The sequence below is a fragment of the Sphaeramia orbicularis genome, chromosome 14 (assembly GCF_902148855.1).
Source record: "Sphaeramia orbicularis chromosome 14, fSphaOr1.1, whole genome shotgun sequence".
In the NCBI taxonomy this organism is placed as follows: domain Eukaryota; kingdom Metazoa; phylum Chordata; class Actinopteri; order Kurtiformes; family Apogonidae; genus Sphaeramia; species Sphaeramia orbicularis.
Genome location: NC_043970.1, coordinates 7,159,097 through 7,183,857, shown reverse-complemented (window position 1 = coordinate 7,183,857; position 24,761 = coordinate 7,159,097). Strand labels below are relative to the sequence as shown.

Genomic DNA, 24,761 nt, shown 5'->3' with positions numbered 1-24,761 from the left:
TTAAAATGTAGCCAAACATATAAGGTAAGGTATGATTTTAGCATTTCATTATAAACTCACAGAGGTACATATTGCCCTGTTGTATATAAATATTGTGGAATTTAAAGTTAACAGAACAATAAGATTTTCATCTAGATGTATTATTTATTATGATTTTGCAACTAATTCTAAAAAATTTTGTAGTGTCAGAGTGAGACAGACAGCACACGTTAGCCTCAGGATTTAAACAAAAAAAACAACAACTTTTCATGACCCATTTTAGTACCCAAATATTCTTTACAAGGAGAGGTCAATAGAGTAGTAATGAGCCAAAATAGAGCAGTGGACAAAAACAGATCTCATTTTCCTGTGGATCCCAGTCTTTGTACTTAACATATTGTTGAGCTCATAGCAAAATTGTCTTAAATTAGCTTAGCAACTCTCCTAACACTCCTGCTTCATTGTATGCAGATATCACAATTTGTCCAAAAATATGACTTAGAATACTTACTCAGAATTAGAATACTTTGTTAATCCCAGAGGGAAGTTATTGTCGTTTACAGTTGTTCCATTCAAGTATAATGAAAAGTGGCAGGAAAGAAATCATCAACACAACAAAAAGAAAAATAGAAAAAAATATAAAATATATATACATCTATATAAAGCGCTATATATTCAAACCTCTCTTCTCTCTATCTATATAGCTATATCTATATATGTGTGTGTTTGTGTGTGTGTGTGTGTGTGTGTGTGTGTATATATATATTTATATTTATATATTAGGGTTGGGAATCTTAGTTGTAAAGCTGATACGATACACAACTCGATACAGCATCTCCGATCCGATATATTAAAGATACATGTGTGGCATCTTGCAATGCAATACGATACGATTCACACTCAAATCCCGATACAGAGCAATTAAGCACATTCTAATTCAGCACATTCATTCTGTAAAAGAATATGCAGTGCAATTCAATTAACTTGATTATTTATTTATCAAATGAAACCATGACTTCACACACAAATAGTGATGCTCAAGTCTCACAGGAACATTTATTTGCAATAAACAGAAAAAAATATTTCAAAACACAGAACTTGGCAAGGAGGATGCTTTGTAGCCTTTCAAAATAGTACACAATGGTCAGTCACCTTAAGTCCAAAGAAATAATATTTTAAAACAAAGAACTTAGTCAGGAGGACACCTTTTGGCCTTTGAAAATTGTGCACATTGGCCAATCACCTTCAGTCCATTTCACACTGAATCAAATACAAATGGCCCACTTAAAGGTTTTTCTTCAGAAATATCAACTGATCAACATGATCAGGGTGAAGCAAACTATGCTGCACTGTAACAATGTCCCCCAGCAGTGCTAAAAACTCTTTCAGCTGGTACACTTGTTGCTGGGATGGACTTTGCTACAGCTGAAAGCAGTGGAAGATCTACTTGGTGTTTGAAACCTTTGTTTTCTGTTACACTACAGGGCTGAATATCTTTACATATAAAAAAGATATTGCATCGGTGATTGCCTTTGACTGTGTGGAGCAATGTTCCCTCTAATTTTTCATGTGTCTGAGCAAACGCACAAACTCCCTCAGCGGTCCCTTGGACCACCGTGAGCAACATCAGACGTGCGCACTGTGGTCACACCAGTATCACATCCGTCCAAGTTAGATGGTTCATTAAAAGAATCAAATTACAGCAGTAATTTCCATTAGATTGCTTTTAATTAAGTGATTTAGTTCACTTACAATGAAAAAGTCAAAAATTATGTTCATGACCTGTGTAGTATGTTAACACCATTGGAAGTATAAATATTTATTTTAAGTATGCCTTAACATGAACTGCCAATCGAATCGAGCCAACTATAAACTCCAATTTGAAAACACACTTTACATTTTTATTATAAAGCTCTGACTTGTATTATGAGTATGAGTTTGTATGTCAGTGTGTGAAACTCCTGCTGTGGTCTGGGAGAGAGTCCTGCTCCTGTAACTCTTTGTCTGTAAAATATATAATTACACAATTTTTATTAGCATTTCTACTACTCATAAACTAATAACAGAATTTACTGATCATTATCCATAAATGACAATTCTTAATAAATGACACTAGATAAGCACAAATCTGATTGAGGACTTAAATTTCGCCCTGTTTTTCCTGTGTGTCCTGCTCACTTCTCCAATCGTTGTACAATTAGTCCAGCTTGATGACCCCATCTGCTTCTTTCACAGGGTGAGCAAGTCCTCCTTCTGTGGTTAGGGTGGGGCTCTTACTCTGGAAGAATTGAGACATGAACACCTTTTGAGATAACATTTTGTTCACATTGAAACATTCACATTTTGCACAATGGCATGCGTGCTGTAGAACAAGCATATGATATGGTGAAAATTCCATCAACTCTGTAAAATACATAATTACAGTTTTTATTAGCATTTCTACTACTTGTAGTAGTAGCATTTAATGATTAACCATAATAAATGAAAATTCTCAGTAAATGACAAAATAAGCAAAAAACTAATTGAGAAATTAAATGTCACCTTATTTTTTCCGTCTGTCCTTCTTACATCTCCAATGGTTGAACACTTTGTCCAGGTTGATGGCCCCATCTGCTTCTAGCTTTGACTTTATGAGCATCAGCTGGTCCAAATGTGCCACCCTCCCCCAATACTGTACCAATCCTCATTCCCATCTTGCATCTTCATATAATTCCAACCGCATTCAAATGACTTTTGGGCTAAATGTGACGCTTGAGGTAGTCCAGCTCCCATTCTGTCCACACTTTTCCCTCCGAAAACTTGCTGGCTACTTTGGCTTCGCTACATGTTTTGCAGAGTAGACCTTTCTCACAAAAAGAAAAAAATCTCACCCAGTTTCACCGTTTTTCCTTCCGTTTGCACATTCTCCGACAGCCATTCTATCCTAAAAGAAGCACATTTCTCTTTTACTTTGGCTTGGTGATTGGATGTGCCACTGCCTGTTCGTTTCGCCATTATTGTAAGGGGTTAACACTAGCAGGACATTTGTAGCTCTCAACTCCACCGCAGCTACACTGCTTTGCACGCAAACACACCAGTTGGCGGCGCATAAGGACACTATCAATGACGTTGATTAGCTGTGTGAATACGTGAGTAAACTGCATCATATCATTGGCTGACCTGTCACCTGTCACTCTAAGTCACACTACAAAATGGTACAGAATAAATTGGAATGTGTTTATTTTTTCTCAATTCAGCTTGGATTTTTATTTTGTGCGCAGTGCAGATCTTCTGTGTGCGGGGACCGTGTTAGCAGTGCGCAATTGTGCATGCGCGCAGCTTAGAGGGAACAGTGTTGTGGAGTAGTTATCCAGTGGGGCATGGAAAAAACTAGCAATAGTTTGCTCACTAGTGTTAGAGCTGGTAGGCGAATCTGGGCTGCTGGAGGTGGGGGCACTGGGACTGGCAGACCCTTCTACAACTATCCCATGACACCAGTTCAAGTGGCTGATCAGGTTTGTTGTACTACCTGTACTTGATTGGGACATGGCAAATTTTGCAAATAGTATTGCTTTTGTCAAGTTTGCCGTCTCTCCTGTAAAATCAGAAATGCTGCCAAACTTGAGATTTAAAAATAAGAGGGGGATAAAGTCATTCTTCAGATATGTTTCCCACGCTCTTGCTTCCTAGCCGAATCAATATAGTATTTAGCGCATGTGCCACAGTACATCACCAGGCTCATACTGTGTACTGTACATAACTGTACACATCTGCGAATCCATGGCACACGTTAACGTGGGTCTTCTGAAAAGAAAAACAGTTACCTAAATAAATAGTAACACTTCTAATTGCAAGTAAAACATATTCTATTGAATGAATCGAATTTTACCGATTTGCGCCTTCAATAACCGATGCATCGCAATATCGTCCCAAAATGTTCATTCACTCTCAGCCTCTCTACCAGTGCACTCAGATCGTGCACACGCATGTCGGCGTATTGATACATATCAGATAATTGTCTCATCCCTAATACAAATATATATATATATATATATATATATATATATACACACACTCTACCGGTCAAAAGTTTTACAACACCCCAATTTTTCCAGTTTTGTTTTGAAATTCAAGCAGTTCAAGTCCAACGAACAGCTTGAAATGGTACAAAGGTAAGCGGTGAACTACCGGAGGTAAAAAAAAAAAAAGGTTAAAGGTAAGGGTAAGGTTAAACAAAACTGAAAAATAATGTACATTTCAGAATTATACAAAAAGGCGAACAAGAAATGGGTTAACAACTTGAGGCAGTTCTGAAGCAATGGAGGTTGATCAAGCCTCGAAAGTTGGTGCTACTACTTTTCTACAGGTGCCCCAACATTTCTGAATTACTTACAACCCCCTCTGTCTGCACAAAAGTTGTGTTGGAACACACTTTGGTACCATACCGTTGTGAGCATTATTTGAACAGTATTGTACTGCAGAAAGTAGTGTGTTACTATATGGTTACTAAATGGTGAGGAAAAGGCAATTAATGATAGAAGAGACAGACCATCATAACACTTAAAATTGTAGGTCTTTCCTACAGAGAAACTGCCAAGAAAGTCAAGGTGTCAGTAAGTCCAGTTTCCTTCACCATCCAAAGGCACTCAGAAACTGGGGGAAATGCTGACAGGAAGAGGTCTGGCAGACCCAAAGCCACAAAAGAATCAGAAGACAAGTTTCTGAGAGTCAACAGAGTCAATAGTGGTTGTAGTAAGCAAGTCTCAGTTTCAACTGTGAAGAGAAGACTTCGAGTTGCAGGTTTGATGGGTCGAGTTGCAGCAAGAGAGCCATTGCTGAGACTTCAGTATAAGAAAAAGAGGCTTGCCTGGGCCATGAAACACCGCCAGTGGACTATCGAAGACCGGAAGAAGGTGTTATGGACTGATCAAACCTGCAACTTGAAGTGTGCAGTTATTGGACTTATATGTGAGTAGCAGTTTGGCCATAACTAACACCATGTTTGAACATAAGGATGCCCACTTGGCACCAGGACATCCTAGGTCGCCAGTCAATCGACTTTGTAGTCGTGTCACCAGACCTGCAACCACATGTTCTGGACACTCAGGTGAAGAAAGGAGCGGAGTTGTCAACCGACCACTACCTGGTTGTGAGTTGGATCAGGTGGTGGGGAAAGACGCTGCGCAGACCCGGTAGGCCCAAACGGGTAGTGCGGGTCTGCTGGGAACACCTGGTGCAAGAGCCTGTCAGGCAGATCTTCAACTCACACCTCCAGCAGAGCTTCAACTGCATCCTAAGGGCGGAGGGGAACATTGAGTCTGAATGGGCTCTGTTCCGCTCTGCCATTGCTGAGGCGGCTGTGGTGAGCTGCGGCGAGCTGCGGCCGTAAGGTAGCTGGGGCCAGTCGTGGTGGTAATCCCTGAACCCGTTGGTGGATACCAGAGGTGAGGGGAGCTGTCAGGCTGAAGAAGGAGGTCTACACAGCCTACATTTAAGTATGTGTCCTTAAATGAAGCTACTCCTAGTCACCTTAATAATCAGATTCCTTGAGACTCAGGCTGAGGAGGAGTCACAGCAATTTTTAATTCATGTCTACAATTGAATCCTAAACCAAAGCCAAGTTTTAACTAATTTGAAAGTCTTAGTCTGAATCTATCCAACCTATAAAACACTCCAGCCAGTGCTGTTAATTATAATGTATCGTCCTCCTGGTCCATACACTGAATTTTTATCAGAGTTTGTGGAGTTCCTTGGCGGTCTAGTCCTGTCCAGTAATTATTGTTGGAGACTACAATATTCACGTAGACAATGATAACGATAGCCTCAGAAATGCATTGATGTCATTACTACACTCAATAGACTTTAGTCATTGTGTTCACAAGCCCACTCAATGTTTTAGTCACACCCTTGACTTAGTCCTGACTTATGGTGTGGAACTTGAAGATTTTTCTTTCCACAAAATCCTCTCCTTTCTGACCACTGCCAAATAACTTGAATTTTTGTAATTCAGTTAATCCCTTCCTGCCAAAAATATTCATACCAGACATTTAATTTAATCCCGTATCGGAATTACACAGCAGATTCTTTCCCCAACTCAGTCAGTTTTAGATCAAGAGGTGGCTACTACATAAAGGTAAAGCATCTTTAATGCGAAAAAACATTACATCTAATCGCTCCAGTGGAAAAGATTATAATAAAACAAGGGCTCCCTGGCTTGATTGTCATACTTGCAAATTAAAGCAGCATACCCGAGAAAATGACGTTCTACTTAACTGGAAGAACACCATTCAGCCTGGCAGGACAGTCTAAATAAATACAGGAAGGCACTTCATTCTGCCAGAACAGCTTGCTATTCATCATTAATGGAGTAAAATAAGAACAATCACATGTTTTTTTCAGTACTGTAGCCAGACTGGAACAATCAATTGGCATTAAAGGATCAGCATTAATGTGGTTCAAATCCTATCTAACAGATCGTCTTCAGTTTGCTAATGTTCATAATGAGTTTTCTCAGTGCACCACTGTTAGTCATGGAATTCCTCAAGGCTCGCTACTTTAACCAATACTCTTATACATGCTTCCTTTCCGTAACTTAAAAGGAAACACTCAATCAACTTTCATTGTTATGCTGATGATACCTAACTATATTTATTTATTAAACCTGATAAAACCAGTCAGCGAACTAAACTACAGGAGTGCATTAAAGATATTAAAGATTGGATGACCAACAACTTTCTGCTGTTAAGCTCAGACAAAACTGAAGTCATTGTGCTTGGCCTCAAAAATCTTAGGGATGCAGTGTCCAGCAAAGCAGTCACCATGGATGGTTTTACCCTGGAGCCCAAAACCACCGTGAGGAATCCAGGCGTTATTTTTGATCAGGATTTATCATTTAACTCACATTATACTGATTTCCAGAACTGCCTTTTTTCATCTGTGTAATATTGCTAAAATCATATTTTAACAGAATGATGCAGAAAAATTATTTCATGCTTTGTTACCTCCAGACTACATTATTGTAACTCACTTTTCTCAGACTGTCCCAAAAAATCTTTAAAGACCTCAGCTAATTCAGAATGTTGCTGCTCGTGTACTGACTAGAACCAGTATCAGAGACCATATTTATACTGTGTTGGCTTCTCTGCACTGGCTCTCAGTAAAAGCTAGGATAGACTTTAAAATACTCCTCCTCACTTACAAAGCCCTTCATGGCCAGGGACCTACCATGCCATGAGGCTAACATCAGAAGAAGTTAGAACAGGGGTCACCAACACGGTGCCCGCAGGCACCAGGTCGCCCGCAGGGACCACGCGAGTTGCCCGCAGGCCTGTTCTAAAAATAGAACTAGTTCAGAGTTCTCCAACATGTTGCTCGTGATCTTGGTTCGCCAAGGGTCACTAATATAAGAACACAAAGTTGATTCGTCATTTGGTAGAACAGGTCTAAATTTCCACCCAATCAAAATTACAAGTGTCCCCCTCCCGAGATGAAACGGTCAACTAGCTGTCAATCAAACTTTAACGCTGGTTTGCTGCCTGTCATTGGAGAGGGGCGGAGCCCAGGATGAGCCAGATGCCAGGCAGGTAGTGGGTTTAGCCCCGCAACGATGTCGGCTGAATATAGTCAGGGAGTTATTTTCACCAACGATGAGGCACGGACTTCTGTTTAACAAATGTGAAAGACGAGTGTGTGTGTGTGTGTGTGTCTGATCTGTGGCGCATTCTGGAAATCAGTAAAAGATGCAACGTGGAGCGGAATTTCACCAAAGGTCACAGCGACTGTTCTGGAGATTCTCCAGTGGGAATCAGCCTCCGTGAAGAGAAGGTAAAAGAGCTGAAAACTAAAAGTCCAAAAACATCAGTCCATGTTCACTAAACTGACCAAGGCCAGTGCTTTAACAGAGGCATCAGTAAAGTGGTTCACATCCTGGACCAGCGCAAACATATGTACACTATCTGCGCATGCGCTCAGACAGCTGGAGTCGGACCTGAACAGGTGCCTCTGCGTTTGACTCCAGTGTGATGACTGTAGAAGTGATGGGAATGGTGGATTTATGTGCACAAAGTTCTGGTTTTAATTAATATGTTTTGACAGCATATGTGAATTCAAAGGTCAAATCCTAAAGAAATACAGCAGCAGATGCTAGTGAAGTTTTATTGTGTGAGTGACAGCGTTCCTTTTCACAATTTCAAAGTATTAAAAATGCACATACAGGTGTGTATTATTTGTTTTTAGTAATTCTATAAAAATATGCAGGATTGTTCCATTTCATAATTTTTGACATAGTGTTAAAATATTTAGGAATACAGCATGCAAATGCTTGTATTTGTTTTTTTCTACTTTTGATTTTCTTAATTAAAGTAAAATAATAGTTTCATATTAACACTTTTTAAGTATTGTAAATGTTAAAACAAAGATATATAAATCAATAAAATAAATGAAGAGCACAATGTTACAAACGTATGATACAAAATATGTGTATGTATGAAAAATAGCTATGTAAATAAATGTTGCTAAATTAGAGTAGCCCTCCGGCAACTTCATTAGGTAAAAGTAGCCCACAGAAGAGAAAAGGTTGGTGACCCCTGAGTTAGAAGTTAGTAGCTCTGTACAAAAAAACAGCTGGTAGAAATGTCCTTCAAAGGCATACTTTTTAGTTTTACACATTGAGTACATTATAGAATCTGTACTTTTTCACTTCAGTTTTCTAGTATATGTACTTGAATATGCAAGTATATGTTTAGTTTTGCTTCCAATTAATGTAACATACAATGTGAGCTGCCAAGTGGCTCTTACTCAGAACACACTGTACATTCTAACTGCAAACGTTTGGTGTCAGGTTACAATGAGTCGACTGCTGACTATGTTGTTATTCCAAAGGTGGTTATTAGGTTGCACTGTAATAGAAAATACAGCCTCTAGAGGACAATGGAGGCATTCTGTGTGTTTATTCACCTGTTCATTTGAGCCCCTCTGGTCTCCACTCACAGCCTTTAGCAGAACAGCTTCTTCATTCTTGGTGTTGTTCTTCACCTCCACAACAATGTCATCTTTGGTGGTCTTCTCTTTGGTGCTACAACAAACACAACCACTTCAATATTCTATTCAGACAAATGGTCACATACACATGGAACATGGAGCACTTGCCAATTGCTTTAGTCTTTATCAACAATAGTAAATCACTTAAAATATCTATGTTTCACTACTGAACATGTATGTTGTCACAGTGTCATTTTAGTTAATCAGTACTGCACCACTATTGTCATTAGGCAGTTATTACAAACAACACTTAAACAATTATCATTAAAAACGTTTCTCATGTCAACATTTATTAGCTGTACTTCAGAAACAAAGCATTAAAGTTGTCCTCATCGACATTTAACATATCAAGCTGAAATGGTCTAGAAAAACAAAGATGAGAATCAGCAGGATACAGGAGCCATCTGGAAAAAGGTAAAAAAAAAAAAAAAATGCACACAGTCTGAGTTGGGAATAACAGTGTTAAAAATAACAGCATTACTAATACCGTTGTTGTTTTCCAGTAATGAGTAATCTAATTGATTACTATTTGAAATGTTACAACGCCGTTACCATTACCGACAGTTAATTGTGGCACGGTATTATGCACTGATATCTAACAGCTGTTATCCAACCTGGCTCGCTCAGACAGCCAGGCACTAGAGATGTGATCTTCGCAAACAAGTTGAGTCTTTTGAATGGCTCTTTTACGACAAAGATAAGAACCGATTTGTAGTTGCGATCTGTCCGTTTGTCAGCCATTATTATTACCTCCGCCAGGAGGTATTGTGATCACTTTGCTTTGAGTGTTTGCGTGTGTGCGTGTTTGTTTCTTAGCAAGATAACTAAAAAAGTTAAAGACTTAGATTGTATAGGATGAAACTATTGGGTGATGATTTATGTTGGAAATGCTGAGAGAAAACTGGAACTTTCCTTCATTGCATGTGGGAATGTGTTTTAGTCAGACCCTTCTGGACTCAAATTCTAAATATTTTAAGTAACTGGCTTGAAGCAGAAATCTCCTCAAACCCAGAGCTCTGCTTACTGGAGGATAAATCTCAGTTACCCAATATAACCAAAAGTAACTTTTCGGTAATTTCAGTGGGTACAACAGCTTGTCGAGTCATTCTAAGACACTGGAAAACATCAGAAACTCCACAGATGAAAGAATGGGTCTGTGCAATGACTGAAACGGCATCCTATGAATCTATGCTTAGTGGATTAAGTGATGACAGAGGGAAGAGGGTGACCCTTTGGGACACGTTTTGGGATTACATAAAAGTAGATAGGTCTGTATGAGTGCATGTGCAGGTGTGTGTATCTATACAGATATTTACTGGTTGATATTATGTACCCACCTTCTTTTGTATCTGCTGCCTGTCTTTTATTTATTTATTTTATTTTTGAACTTTGATGTTTATGAGATAAAGAGTATGTTGAGTCTGTCGCCAGAGTTAATTGTTAATTATATACTACCTGTTTTTGTATGGAGAAACATATTAAGTTTGCCATGTACCAAGCCTATGCAAAGTTCAATAAAAACTTGAATTTCAAACAAAAAAAAAAGTTATGGACAGATTTTCATTAATTTTTCAGGAAATGTTGGTACTGGCACAAGGAAGAAATTATTAAATTTTGGTGGTGATTGGGGGGGGCATCTGTCTTGGCAGAGGTCTCTGCTCTCCGAGTGCTTTTCTTGTATTCAAATTGCCTTCATGTTTCACCTGTGTGCCCCATGAGCCTGAGTTGTCCAGGCTGCCTTCACGTGAATGACCAATGACATCTCCGAGTTTGAGTTGTCCGCAGCAAACCTCATTCACTTGAAGGCAGCGATATGCACAGCTAACTTAGGGGAGGAGTTATCAGTGAGCTCCTTGTGCGTCTGACTGACTGGTCAGAAGATAAGATAAGATATGCCTTTATTAGTCGAACAAGGGGAAATTCCAAAATTGACAGTAGCAAAGCACGAAAGCGCACAAGAGCAAAAGCAAGTTCAAAATAAAAAATTAAGACAAATCAAAAAAGCTATATATACTATATGTAGCTTATACTATATATATATAGATCAGCTGTGCACAAGCTGATCATGCCACATGTTGGACAGAGGAGGAGGAGATATTAACGACGAGATGCGCAGTTATCTAGAAGAGCATCTTCTTCTTGTGTACCCCGGCCTTACCACAGTCATGGTTAAGAAGCTCTGTTTAGTGGCCAAATCAGTTCCACTGGAAAGAGCATTCTTTAAGACAAGGACTAAAATTATCAGAGAAGTTGCCTCAAGACGGCAAAAGTTAGATCATTTGTCTTCCTTAACTCAAATTTGCCAAAGGATAAGAAGGAGAGGAAGTAAAACCCACAAAGGATGCAACTGCTTTATTATTTCATGGATGTTTTTAATTTTGTTCAAACTTATTGTTTACACTTTGCTATTTACAGTGTTCTGATGTGGATTCAAGTCAAGGAGCTGAGCTCCTGTTTGTAAAGGAGTTCAGGTGTATGAACTCCAGGATTTTGCATTCACATTTTTATCACGTCTTAATTTTTTTTTTTTAATTCTCTCTCTCTCTCTCTCTCTCCCTCTCTCTCTCTCTCTCTCTCTCTCTCTCTCTCTCTCTCTCTCTCTATATATATATATATATATATATATATATATATATACATATATATATATATATATATATATATATATATATATATATATATATATACATATATATACATATACAGGGTGGGGAAGCAAAATTTACAATGAACATTTAGTTGTTTTTTCTCAGCAGGCACTACGTCAATTGTTTTGAAACCAAACATATATTGATGTCATAATCATACCTAACACTATTATCCATACCTTTTCAGAAACTTTTGGCCATATGAGTTATCAGGAAAGCAAACGTCAAAGAGTGTGTGATTTGCTGAATGCACTCGTCACACCAAAGGAGATTTCAAAAATAGTTGGAGTGTCCTTAAAGACTGTTTATAATGTAAAGAAGAGAATGACTATGAGCAAAACTATTATGAGAAAGTCTGGAAGATACTATTGAAGAAGAATGGGAGAAGTTGTCACCCGAATATTTGAGGAACACTTGCGCAAGTTTCAGGAAGTGTGTGAAGGCAGTTATTGAGAAAGAAGGACAACACATAGAATAAAAACATTTTCTATTATGTAAACTTTCTTGTGGCAAATAAATTCTCATGACTTTCAGTAAACTAACTGGTCATACACTCTTTCAATCCCTGCCTCAAAATATTGTAAATTTTGCTTTCCCACCCTGTATCTATATCTATCTATCTATCTATCTATCTATCTATCTATCTATCTATCTATCTATCTATCTATCTATCTATCTATCTATCGATATATATATATATATATATACACACACACACACACACACACACACACACTTCCGGTCAAAAGTTTTAGAAGACCCCAGTTTTTCCACTTTTGTTTTGGAATTCAAGCATCAGTCCATAACACCTTCTTCCAGTCTTCAGTAGTCCACTGGTGGTGTTTCATGGCCCAGGCAAGCCTCTTTCTCTTATACTGAAGTCTCAGCAATGGCTTTCGTGCTGCAACTTGACCCATCAAACCTGCAACTGGAAGTCTTCTCTTCACAGTTGAAACTGAGACTTGCTTACTACGACCACTATTGAGCTGTGCTTGAAGCTGTTGTCTTGTGAGTTGCCTATCACGCAAGCTGTTGACTCTCAGAAACTTGTCTTCTGATTCTTTTGTGGCTTTGGGTCTGCCAGACCTCTTCCTATCAGCATTTCCCCCAGTTTCTGAGTGCCTTTTGATGGTGAAGGAAACTGGACTTACTGACACCTTGACTTTCTTGGCAATTTCTCTGTAGGAAAGACCTACATTTTTAAGTGTTATGATGTTCTCTCTCTTCTATCGTTAATTGCCTTTTCCTCGCCATTTTTATAGTAACACAGTTTTCTGCAGTACAATACTGTTCAAATAATGCTCACAGCAGTATGGTACCAAAGTGTGTTCCAATACAACTTTAATGCAGACAGAGGGGGTTGTAAGTAATTCAGAAACATTGGGACACCTGTAGGAATTGGTAGCACCAACTTTCGAGGCTTGATCAACCTCCATTGCTGCAGAACTGCTTTAAGTTGTTAACCCATTTCTTGTTCGCCTTTTTGTATAATTCTGAAATGTACATTATTTTTCAGTTTTGTTTAATAACCTTACCTTCTTTTTTTTTTTTTTACCTCTGGCAAAACTGGAAAGATTGGGGTATTCTAAAACTTTTGACCAGTAGTGTGTGTGTGTATGTATATATATATATATATATATATATATATATATATATATATATATATATATATATGTATGTATAAAAATCTTCTTCTCGCCCACCTGGGCGGTGTCTCCTTCAGACTCGGTTCCTCTACCACAGGCCTGGGAGCCTGAGGGTTCTGTGCAGGATCTTAGCTGTTCCTAGGACTGCACCCTTTTGGACAGAGATCTCAGATGTTGTTCCTGGTATCTACTGGAGCCATCCTCTCAGCTTGGGCGTCACTGCCGCTAGTGCCCCGATCACTACTGGTACCACTGTTGCCTTCACACGCCACATTTTCTTTATCTCCTCCTTCAGCCCTTGGTATTTCTTGAGCTTCTCATGCTCTTTCTTTCGGATGTTGCTATCACTTGGGATTGCTACATCTATCATTACCGCTGTCTTTCAATGTTTATCCACCACCACTATGTCAGGCTGATTGGCCATCACCATCTTGTCGGTCTGGATCTGGAAGTCCCACAGGAACCTTTCCTGTTTGTTCTGTCACCTTCGGGGGTGTCTCCTATCTGGACCCTGGGACCTCCAGTCCATACTCTGTACAGATATTCCTGTACACTATGCCCACAAAATAGAATGTATACATATATATATATATACATATATATATATATATATATATATATATATATATATATATATCACAGATTAAAGCAAAAATTTTTCATCTGACTGAAAATTTTCTTCTGGTCAAAATCATTGGCCACTATTAAAAATGATGCAATACAATACTACTATAGCGTACAAGTTTATATAGTGAAATTTGGCAATACTGTAAAACACACTGAATGGGAGAGTGTACAGGTGTAGAAGATTAGTAACATGGATAGAAAAAATGTCATGAGTGGTATTGGTGGGGGGTCTGGGGGTCTTCCCCCAGAAAATTTTTAAAGCTTCAGGTCAATTTTTGGTGCTCTCTGGTTAATTTTAAAGGGTATGAAAACCTTTGAAGCAAGTGAAAATAATAACTAGAAGAAAACCTTACTGCAAAAAATGAGTGAAAAACTTTTTATTTAACAATTTAGGAACTCCTAAAACATAACTCCAACTCCAACAGCACATGAATTTTGGGGAAAATGTCTGTGTAAATGTAACCCTAACCAACTAATCTTTTATTTTTTTTCTGCTTTTTGGCACTGAAACCAAAAGTTTCAAGCTTGGTCATTCCGGATGTACGCTTCTGTTTTTTTCCAGAGACATATGGCACATTAGCAGAACTTTTCACTTTAGCAGTAGAGGTGGAGGTTGTTCCAGGGACAGTGGAGCTTGGAGCAGAGGAGGCTTGGAGCAGTGGCTTTGCAAATACCAAGGGTGTTACTCATTCATTCAATTTTATCTTCGTACTGTACCATACAGATAGAAATAAGATGCTAAACGGGTCAAAATAAAGCACTTATGCAGTCAGGCGCGTAACCGCGCAAGGCCGCGGCACGCATGGGAAGGGCACATACACACAAACACAAACACACACACTAGTCATATACCGGCAAGAGGAGATAAGCTATGAACCCAGACATGAAGGTACATGTAGATCAGTTCCGTCTTCTTACCTTTTCACTGTGGTTCTTTCATAATGAAAGCTACTTGTTAGCACTAAACTAAAGTTAGCGTCTGGAGGCTGAACTTCGGTAAAGCTGAACTTGTCCATGTGTTTCTGAGGCACAGAATGAGCAGTGTTTCCTTCCAAAGATAGTCATCAATCTCTCCTCCCGACATAAAAATAAAGAAGTCATCTTATTATCATCACTGTTAAACCTGTCAGCCCCCTGTGCCTGTGTTAAACACCTGCAGACCCAGGACAGGATCGCGGTGCCGACTGGACTCCGTGAAACACGTGGGGAAGTTACTTCAATATGACTTTTTCCCCCCTCAGTTTTTCCATTTGACGGAAATCCGTCGTGGTGATGGAGAACTTTAATCCCTGATATATATATATATATATATATATATATATATATACACACATTCTATTTTATGCAACTGAATTATTTTACATATTTGAAGGTTTTTCAAAAAAGTAATACAATTATTCCTTTCCCTGGTAATTAATTACATTTATGAAGGAGTAATTAGTTTCTAATTCAATTACTTATTTGGGAATGTAACTATAACTCATTACTTTTTTTTTTTTTTTAAGTAATTTGCTCAAAAAAAAAAAAAGTTCAGACAACAGACTAGATATGGTTTGTGGACTGCCTTGTTGAAGCCTCACGTCCGGCACACATGCCCATATTGGAAAGATAATTTAATGAACACACTGTCCACGATCCATCTCTGATACAACTTTAGGACACAGTTGAGGGTATTAACCAAAAGACAACTTTATGTAATGTTTGAACAGAATAATTAATGTTAATAATATTACTATATGGCAGGCTAGCTGATGGACCATACAGTCCAATATGAATTAATTCTAGAGTAATGAAATCAACCTAACAGCCTAACAGGGATCTATGCTCACTTAGGGCTGGCCTTCGAACCCTGCCTTTGGTGGTTGTTCAAAGAACTGCTGATTCAGCACATCCAGGGTTGATAAAGTGAAATACTTTATCAACCCTGGAGGTCGCACCAGACTTGGGATACAATAGACTGAGACTTGCCTCTGAGGTCAGTAAAACACACTGTTGTGTAAAAATAATGAGAATACTCACATCTCCTGCTTTCCTGAGCGTCCACAGGCGATCTTTCCCTTCTTATGTAGGAAGTACAGAACACTGCCCAGGATGGCAAGCAGCAGTAGAGATAGAATGATCACCACTATGATGATCCCACTGCCCTCAGCTGCAACCACACAAATACAAAGACAGAGAGAGAAAGAGACCTTAGACATGTTACTGTCTGTCAGTGGCAGTATGGACACTATGCAGCATCAGCTAATGACATACCTCAGAACACTGTCAAACCAAACCATATGGACTTCCTCTATGCAATGTCTTGACACATAATCTGTGATGACTGTCAATGACACATAATCTGTGGTGAAATGCTGGATTTAATATTTTCTAACAATAAGAAAAAGTCTGCTCTTTCTCCTTTTAAACAGCAAGTCTATTATTTTATTACACTCCACCATGTTTGACAGATGACATGGTCTGCTTTGGATCAGAAGTTATGTTTTTCTTACCATCAAGTTAGTACAAGTAAATTAAGTACAAGTTAATCTTGGATTCATCTGCCAATGAGAATCTTGTTTTCCAGGAATGAGCAGGCTTTTTTCCCCCAGATATTTTCTGACAAATTCTAAAACTGGCCTTCCTTTTCTTGAGTGTTAATGGTAATATGCAAGGCAAGGCAAGGCAGATTTATTTGTATAGCACAATTCATACACAGGGAAATTCACAGTGCTTTACATAAATGGAAAGGAGACAAGTTAAAAACACAATTACATTTAAAACATAATCAACAAAACATTAATAATAATCAGTTAAAGTAAAAGAGAAGAGTGCAGATAGAACCCTTTCAGTTGTTATATGCATAGCTGAACAGAGCCGTTTTCAGCCTGGACATTGTCAGAGCAGAGGCCTGTCTCATGTCATGAGGAAGACTGTTCCACAGTTTAGCTGCATGTAACTGAAATGTAGCTTCAGCATGTTTAGTCCTGACTCTGGGCACCAGCAAAAGACCTATCCCTGAGGTTCTCAGGGTCCGAGATGGTTCATCGGGGACCAACATGCCAGAGATGTACTTTGGTGGTAGACCATGGAGAGACTTATACACCAGCGGAGGTGTTTTAAAGTCTGTTCTCTGAGCGATAGGAAACCAGGGCAGAGACCTGAGCACAGGACTAATATGGTCATACTTCCTGGTTCTAGTCAGGACCAGAGCAGCAGCATTCTGGATGTACAACAGCTGTCTTTCAGCTCATGTAGAGAGTCCAGTAAGAAGGCCATTACAGTAACGTGACCTGGTTGAGATAAATGCATGGATAAGTCTGGCTTACACAGAAAACCTTTAACTCTAGCAATGTTTTTGAGATGATAAAAGGATAATGATGTTATCGATTCAGTGTGGTTGTTTAAGTTTAGGTCTGCGTCCATTGTTACCCCAAGATTTCTAACCTGATTTTTAGCTTTTAAAGTAAGAGATTCAAGTTGACTGCTGACACTTTCTCTTGGTTTTTATGGGCCAAAGACAGTCTTGTCTGAGTTTAGCTGGAGAAAGTTGTTCTGCATCCACACAGTGATCTCTTGGAGGCAGTGACAGAGTGAGTCCATGGGCCCATGTTCACCTGCTGTCAGCGGGATGTAAATGTGAGTGTCGTCTGCATAGTTGTCATGGGATATGTTATTACTCTGTATTAACTGGCCAAGTGGCAACACACACCTTGTTGGTGATTCTCCTGTGTTTACATTCATTCACATCTATCTCCAGTGTGTTATTCACTTGCCTGGATATTGTAAAAGGGGTTTTCTTCAAAAAAATAATTCTATCATCAAACACTTAAGTTGTCTTCCATGATCTTTCAAAGACCTGTTCGTAATGTTGTGCTCACCAACAACATCAAAAGGCTTTTCTAGTTAAGAATGTAGCATATTGTTGATGTTGACACTCCTAAAGTTTTTGTTATCTCTCATCTCAAAATGGAGGGACTTCATTGAAAATGACTGTAATTGCTAAACGTGATTGTGAACATTTGGATTTTTTTGTGTCTGGTAAACAGTAACCACAGAGACAGGCCTTGATGGCTTTGATGGGTCTTGGTCCTGATCCCTCAAAGTCTTGATTATTCTCTGCCTCAATATAAGTATTATGTTTATTTTTTACTTTTTTGTGCCATGACTTGGTTGCAGTTTAGGTGGCCATTGATTCAAAACTACTGATGCTAATGTTCCTACAATGGATAGATGAGTCTTTGTTTATTAGTTACCAAATAAATTTGGACCAAAATGCTGTTTTCATCTCAATAGTTGAGTAACCAACTACAAGTGACTGCTTTTTGGGTTTGATATAATTTGTCATACAGATCCACCTTTGAAACATGTATGCAGTTATACTGAGAGAATGAAAGACTGCCATTATTTTATGGTTCTGAGTGAGTAATTTCAATAATGTTCACTGAAGGACAGTGTAGACTTGCTTCAACAAAGAAAGATACAACAGCAACACCATGATGAACACACAGTGCTCTTTAATATTTAGAGGTTTTAACTGTACAAGAGGGCTTTATTTATTGTTGTTTCCCCTTACAGACTGGTGAAGATTTTAATGGTTGCTGGTATTGTACAGACTATTCAGATGCAATAAACTGGCCTGTAATAATGCTAACCTCCATACTTCCCTTTTAAAACCCAAAATAAACCCTAAACCTGTCTTTAAAAGTAAATACAAGAAGCAAAGTTTGCTTTTTGTAACCTATTTTAGCAAATCCACTGAAACAGATAGGATTGTTAAGCTGTGAGCTTGATTTTTCCCCTGAATGAAACATAATATCCAATATGCCCACAGGCCATCTGAAATACCTTCCCAATGAACAAAGAACGTCTTCATTTTGGCACACACACTCTCAAAATATTAGCCAGGATACTTGGACAGGAAGAGTGTTTGAGACATCTGCATCAGTCTTACCAGGAGAAAAAGTAGCAGGTGAGGTGACCATGGGAACTGTGAACAAGAAAAACATACCAGTAAGCAGCTGTCCATGTCCATTAACATTAGCAAAACCACACAAATGATTTTTTGTTTCATTTGTTGCCAGCTGCTGTAAAGCTTACACATATTCTTCCAGATGATTGAGGGATATTCTCTTGCATTACTGTCCTTTGTGTCATTTCTAAAAAATAATGCAGCCAGACTGTTTTTGCTCTGTTTTTGTTAAAATTATGCTGACACTACACTTATTTTTAAATTAGAAGATACAAGACAATATTCATAGTACATACTACTGTAAAACTACAGGCCTGTAATCTAATAATCAATATTTGATATGAAAAACAATATTTTATTTAACAAACTCAATTAGAGCTGTAAAAATTGATTAATTAGTTAATCGACTCAAATTAATTAAAATAAAATATTCAATTAGAACTTTGCTGAATCAAAGCTTCATTTCCTGAATTTTGCTGCTGCTAAACATTGGTTCCGCTGTTGTGTTTCACACAGATGCTTTTTGTGATGCACATGATGCCAGGATCAACACAAACAACATGGAACGTAGCTCAGAAGAGATGAGGACAAAGATGCAGAAATGTATACATACTCACTTTTCTTCATTGGAACCATCACTTATTTCATTAAACATTTAAGCTTTCACACAAACATGAAAAATATTTGACTTTGGGGGTGCTAGTGAGCAGGCAATGGAGCAGGACATGTTTTGGCAAACTCTGCTGAATCTTTTATTTCAAAACGATATTTAGGCACTTTATTATGGTTAAAGAGTGTATTCATTGCTCTAAGAACATTGTTTTTATTTTTGACAACTTGAAATCCAGCATTCTTGAACTCATGGTGAGTAGTCTTCGAAAATATGAATTTACTGGAGGAGCTGCCAGCTCAGGAGCTAAGGCTACAGCCTTGTGCACTTCACCTACACCACATGAGCAAGCCACTCCTCAACCTGCTGAAAAGAGGGACACAACAGACATGAAGGCTGAAATTTTATCTTCCCTGAAAAATGACACTGCCAGTCTACTTCAGTTCGAGCTCAAATCTGTACTGACTGAGGAACTAGAGGCTGTTCGTTGCAATCTGCAAGCCATGAAAAGCGAGGTGGCTAATAACACCGCAACAATCTGTTCCGACCTAGAGATGATGAAGACGACCATTTCTGAAATGGAGCATGCCTTTGCTACAAAATACAGCTGGCAAACTTGAGGCTGAATTAACCAAATTAAGAGAGAAATGCCTCAATATGGAAGGAAGAATGAGACACGCCAATATCAAGATACTGAAAGTCCCAGAGGGTCCCAGTTCATGTACACTATCTGCTGTTTCCAGTTTACTGAGGAAAGTTCAGAATATGGAAAAAGACATTCTTATCAGTAGATCTCATCGGGGGGCCCAGACAAGCAAAATGGACACACTGCACGCCATTGTGGCTAACCTACTTTATTACCAGGACTGTGTGGAAGTTCTCTGTCATGCCAGAGAGTCTGATCCTCTTCAATACAACAGAGCCGGCATCCTCATCTCCCCATACTATCCTCCGAGTGTGGTACAAGCGAAGGTTGCATTCAAACAACTACTTTACGGTTGAGATCGCATCTGTTAGGGACTACTGTATCCAGCCCAACTTTGTGTGACACACAACAGGTGTGATAAACTTTTTCGATGTCCAGAGGATGCCCAGTCATGGCAAAACCAAAATCATTCCTGCAGCAATGATTGACTAAACAGAAACTGATAGTGACTGAGCCTTAGACTACTGTTGCATCAAGGTTACAATCTCTGGTGAGTAATAATTACCTACAAATGTATATTATCCAAATTGGATATAGTCGTTTGCAGTTTTACTCCTGTTATTGCGATCTCTGTTTTAATGTTTTCTTGGAGCTCTTAGTTACTACTTTTTTTGTCATCGTTGATGTGAATGATAGGACTCATAAGCACGGTGCTGAAGGGAGGAACAAATTTATTAAACAAACAATACAACGGCGAGGGACAAACATAAAACCTGGGGATGGTGGCAGTCCGTAGAATGGAGTCCGGGTTATGGAGAGGTGAAATATGACAATGATCCAGCGCTGCATGGCTGCAGAGATGAGCTTTTAATACAGCCCTAAATGAGGCACTGCAGCTGTACAGTGTGGAACAGGTGAATATGATTGGAGAGGCTCCCAAAAGAAGGAACGCCCACCATACAACATCGGGATGTGGGAACCTCTGGATCTGGGGAGCGCTAGACGGTGCGCCAATGTTTTGACACCTTTGTGAGGAGTTTGACATTCACTCTGTTTAGATGAGTAATTGGGGTTTGGGAATTCTTGCACTTGCTTTAACAGTTGTATTCTTTTTTTTTTCCATTTACTTTGACATTATCCGTTGATTGTTTTTCTGTATTTTACTAGTCTGTGTTTTATATTATTTCTATTATGGAATTATGTTTGTACTCTTACGCTCTGTTCATACAGCAGGTCTAAAAGCGCAATTCTGAATTTTTTATGAAATCCGATTTTTTGTGTGTGCTTGTTCATATTAAACATTAAATGTGACTTCTATCAGTTTTGAGTATGAACTGAATGCGACTCACATATGACCTACATGCTCAAAAGAGGTCCTGACGTAATACGTGACCACACAGGCATGCACTGTGTTTATGGACGTAAATATGGAGGGATCTCATCTCAGTGTGTTGTTTTTCCTGCCAGTCTTCCTCCTGGGACGCAGAATTGTGACATTTGTCGCATTTCAATGATAAATGCAACCTGGCTGTTCAGACTGAAGGCGCATTACAAAATATCAGATACATATCAGATTTAAGACCACATTTGAAAGTGGCCTGGATCAGATTTGAAAAAAATCGGTGTGCTGTTCAAACTGTCTTTAACAGATCGGATACACGTCACATATGGGCAAAAAAACTGATTTGGGGCACATCTGCCTGCAGTCTGAACATGGCCTAAAAGGAATTTTCAATGTGCAACCTTATGAAATATCACACAATACTAAACATTCTCCCTCTTCCAATAAGACAATGACTACATTGACAATTCCAAGGGCACCAGCTGGTTGCGATGGGACATTTGCAATTTGGAATGTTATTTCTTTAAACCACCCAGTAAAACATAAAAAGGTCTCATTTCATCTACAAAATATTAATGTTGGAATAGTCTATCTACAGCAGTGATGTGCAGTCAGGGGAGGCAGAGCCTCACCTGTGATCATGAAAAGAAAACCAAATAATAATAATGATAAAACAAAAAATTTTTGTCAGCTGACTAGTTCTGTTAACGTACCTTCCATGCAATTCTAATAATTCTGATTATTCTTCAATTCGAAACTGTGGAATTTCTACATTTCCCATTCAAATACAGGGAAGAGACGTGTGGTGCAGTAGCAGCGAGCTCTGCCTCACCTTGGATTGCGTAATCCTTCACAAACTGTGCTGGCATCCCATGCAATTGTGTATTGCAGGTGTGTTGTTGTCTCCCTGTATATTGTCAAAATGGTTTCAAACACTTTGATTATATGCTCTGACTAGTCTGGATAATGTACAAAATGTACAGTATATTGCCAAAAGTATTCACTCACCTGCCTTGACTCACATATGAACTTAAATGACATCCCATTCTTAATCAATAGGGTTTAAAATGACATTGATCCACCCTTTACAGATATAACAGGTTCAACTCTTCTGGGAAGGCTTTCCACAAGGTTAAGGAGTGTGTTTATGGGAATTTTTGACCATTCCTCCAGAAGCGCATTTGTGAGATCACACACTGATGTTGGGTAAGAAGGCCTGGTTCTCAGTCTCCACTCTAATTCATCCCAAAGGTGTTCTGTTGGGTTGAGGTCAGGACTCTGTGTAGGCCAGTCAAGTTCATCCACACCAAACTCTGTCATCCATGTCTTTATGGACCTTGCTTTGTGCACTGATGCACAGTCATGTTGGAACAGAAAGGGGCAATCCCGAAACTGTTCCCACAAAGTTGGGAGCATGGAATTGTCCAAAATCTCTTGAGATTTTGGACAATAGGCCTGGGAGATAGACGTCTGAGTCAAATTTGAGCCAAATCGGTGTTCGTATGTCTGAGCTGAAGCAATTTTTGTAATGGTAAATTCCCGAAGAAACTTTGCAAAGTTTGCGATGTCGTCACACAAAAACGGTGACACCGATCCCAAGAATTGGGCTAACTTTTGATGCCCCACTTCTCTAGATACTGTACACTGATGTTGAGCTCATTTGGCAAAACGGCCAAGGAGGAGATAGTTAAAATACGACTTCAGCGAAAACGCTGACTCAGCATTTTTGAAATTTCAATCCAATATGGCCGACTTCCGGTTGGTTTAGGGGCATGGCCACAATAATATTTTTTGTTTTTCTCCTCATGATGAATCTGTGTACTGATTTTCGTGGCTCTATGACAAACTTTATGTTGGACATGCTCCCATTGACGTAATGCATTTCCACTTTTCAAGGGGGCGCTGCAGAAACATTTCTTTACCGACATCTACGAAATCTATATGTAAATTCAATTTTGCACATTTATGAATTTTGTGCAAAATTTGGTGAGTTTTCGTAAATGTTCAGGGGGTCAAAATTGAGCTCAAAGCGCAGGAGAAAGAAAAATAAGACAAATTAAAGCAGCAAGCGGCATCTAAAGGCCCTCGCCAAGGACAAGTCCAGTGGAAGTATGCCCATCGTTCAGCAGGTGGCGCTCTAGCACCAAATTTCAGTTTCTTCTGATGAATGGGTGTAGGCCTGGGAGATTGACAACTGATTCAAATTTGAGGGAAATCATTGCTCGTATGTCCGAAGTAAGGAAATTTTTGTATAAGTAAATCTGTAGGGGGCGCTATGCAGCTAAAATTAAATTTCTTCAATTGAATGGGTGTAGGCCTGCAAGATGTACCACTGAGTCAAATTTGAGCCAAATCGGTGGTCGTATGTCCGAAGTAATGCAATTTTCGTGAAGGTAAATTTGTAGGGGGCGCTAATGAGCGAAATGGAAATTTCTTTTGATAAATGGGTGTAGGCCTGGGAGATTAACAAATGATTCAAATTTGAGCCAAATTGGTGTTCGTATGTCTGAAGTGAAGTAATTTTCATGAAGGTCAAATTGTAGGGGGCACTATAGCTCCAAATTTCAAATTTTTCTGACAAATTGGTGTAGGCCTGAGAGATAGACGTCTGAGTCAAATTTGAGCCAAATTGGTGTTAGTATGTCCGAACTGAAGCAATTTTAATTAAAAAAAAAAAAAAAAAAAACTTGAAGGGAGCGCTGTAGTGCGAAATTTCAGTTTCTTTTGACAAATAGGCGTAGGCCTGGGAGACAGATCTCTGAGTCAAATTTGAGCCAAATCGGTGTTTGTATGTCCGAACTGATGTAATTTTTGTAAATGTACATTTGTAGGGGGCGCTATAGTGCGAAATTTCAATTTCTTTTAGTAAATGGGTGTAGGCCTGGGAGATGGATGTCTGAGTCAAATTTCAGCAAAATCGGTGTTTGTATGTCTTAGCTGAAGCAATTTTTGTAATGGTAAATTCACAAAGAAACTTTACGAAGTTTGCGACATCGTCACACAAAAACGGTGACACCTATCCAAAAAATTCGGCTAACTTTTGATGCCCTACTTCTCTAGATAGTGTACACCGATTTTGAGCTCATTTGGCCAAACGGCCAAGGAGGAGATAGTTAAAATACAACGTCAGCGAAAACGCTGACTCAGCATTTTGGAAATTTCAATCCAATATGGCCGACTAAGGGTTGGTTTAGGGGCGTGGCCATAATAATATTTTTTGTTTGTCTCCTCATGATGAATCTGTGTACCGATTTTCGTGGCTCTACAACAAACTTTACGTTGGACATGCTCCCA

General features: G+C 38.9%; 1 protein-coding gene across 3 annotated transcripts in view; it reads right to left on the bottom strand.

The window, feature by feature from the left end:
- Window positions 1-24,761, bottom strand: part of mcama (melanoma cell adhesion molecule a) — a 181,912-nt gene that overhangs the window by 507 nt on the left and 156,644 nt on the right. The window contains exons 13-17 of one of the 3 annotated variants that reach the window (XM_030153911.1): window positions 18,852-18,887; window positions 15,938-16,067; window positions 8,914-9,031; window positions 2,158-2,257; window positions 792-1,983 (exon numbers count right to left, since the gene is read on the bottom strand). In XM_030153911.1, the coding sequence (XP_030009771.1) occupies window positions 2,177-2,257; window positions 8,914-9,031; window positions 15,938-16,067; window positions 18,852-18,887 (365 nt within the window). In that variant the 3' untranslated portion in view covers window positions 792-1,983; window positions 2,158-2,176. Of the gene's footprint in view, window positions 1-791; window positions 2,258-8,913; window positions 9,032-15,937; window positions 16,068-18,851; window positions 18,888-24,761 lie in introns of those variants that run through there. The other 2 variants (XM_030153910.1, XM_030153912.1) reach the window with 2 other exon arrangements.